Source organism: Vicia villosa, unplaced genomic scaffold, assembly GCF_029867415.1.
Source record: "Vicia villosa cultivar HV-30 ecotype Madison, WI unplaced genomic scaffold, Vvil1.0 ctg.000244F_1_1_3, whole genome shotgun sequence".
Taxonomy (NCBI): domain Eukaryota; kingdom Viridiplantae; phylum Streptophyta; class Magnoliopsida; order Fabales; family Fabaceae; genus Vicia; species Vicia villosa.
In genome coordinates this window covers 41292-42968 of record NW_026705096.1, presented here as the reverse complement: position 1 = coordinate 42968, position 1677 = coordinate 41292, and the positions used below count along the sequence as shown (strand labels likewise).

Here is a 1677-nt window from a genome sequence, read left to right as displayed (position 1 = left end):
TTTGGAGGCATAACTGAAGGGATGAAACAAGAGATGCTTCGGATGACTGGGTTCACTGAGGGTGAACTGCCTGTAAGATATCTGGGTGTGCCACTTACAAGCAGAAAGCTGAATGTCCAAAACTACATGCCTCTAATTGAGAAGATTCTTGGGAGAATGCACCACTGGACGACTAAACTGCTCAGTTATGCTGGCAGAATTTAGTTAGTGAAGAGTGTAACACGAGCCATTGCACAATATTGGATGCAATGCTTTCCCATACCGAAAGCTGTTATTAAGAAGATTGAAGATATTTGCAGGCGGTTCGTTTGGACTGGGAACACTGAGGTCAAGAGCAGAAAATGCCCTGTTGCATGGAATAGAGTCTGCAGCAGGTATAAGCAAGGTGGGTTGCAAATTATGAACCTGTATTGGTGGAACTGTGCTCTCCTTATGAAGTGTTTATGGAACATTAGCGAAAAGGCTGATAATCTATGGGTTCGATGGATTAACTGTCATTACTTAAAGGGCATGGATGTCATGGATTATGATATAAAAAATAGTAATAGCTGGATGTTTAAGGGTATCCTGAAACAAAGGGAGTATATGATGAATATGATGCAGAATTGGAATGAGGCCAAGGCAAAGCGTAGATTCGTAACCACGAAATTCTACAATTGTCTAAACTCTGATGGCAGCAATGTGTCCTGGGCCAATGTGATACAGAATAATAAAGCTCAACCTAGGGCTATTGTGTGTTTGTGGATGGCTTGCCATATGAGGCTTCCGACTAGAGATAGATTGAAACGGTTTGGGATGTTGCAGGAGAGTGTGTGTCTTTTATGTCATGCTGAGGAAGAATCACACAATCACCTTTTCTTTGAGTGCAGAAAAACTGAAGTTGTTTGGCAGAGCATTCTTAACTGGATAGAGGTGGATCATAAACCCCTTAAGTGGGAGGATGAACTCCTTTGGATCACTGCAGTAACTAGGGGGAAGGGTTGGAGAGCTATGGTAGTTAAAGTGGGTATAACTGAGACCATTTATAGCATTTGGAGATTGAGAAATGATACATGTTTTAAGAATAATGTGGATAATACGAATATAGTGGATAGAATTAAGGACAGTATAGTTTACAGATTGTGGAACATTAGGAAGTTTAGACAACATGTAGCTCGTATTATGATGTAATGTTGTCCGTGTCTTTCTAGATGGTTGGATCGTGTGTGATCACCATGGGCTTGTATAGTTTTTTGAATTAATATCAATAATATATTCTTTGATTCAAAAAAAAATTAATCAAAATATTGAATATTAACGGGAACATGAAGTTACTGAATAAAATATTGAATATTAACGAGAACATGAATTACTGATCAAAATATTGAATATTAACGGGAACATGAAGTTACTGATCGAAATATTGAACATTAACGGGAACATGAAGTTACTGATCAAAATATTGAATATTAAAACAAATGAGCGTACCACACTGGTCCCCGTGCGAATGCACGAATATCCCGTTAATATTTAAAATATTGAATATTAACGGGAGCACGGAGTTATTAATTAAAATATTGAATATTAACGGAAGACAAAGTTACTTATCAAAATTTTTAATATAATCGGAAACATTAAGTTACTGATCCAAATTTTGAATATTAACCGGAACACAAAGTTATTTTTCAAAATAATAAA

The 1677-nt window shown here is 36.9% G+C and overlaps 1 protein-coding gene across 1 annotated transcript; it reads left to right on the top strand.

Annotated features, from left to right (window-relative positions):
* Positions 1 to 243: 243 nt before the first annotated feature.
* On the top strand, positions 244 to 1170 carry LOC131625840 (uncharacterized). Its single transcript, XM_058896670.1, has one exon. It carries the CDS (start codon positions 244 to 246, stop codon positions 1168 to 1170), a length of 927 nt encoding a protein of 308 aa, XP_058752653.1.
* Positions 1171 to 1677: the final 507 nt, after the last annotated feature.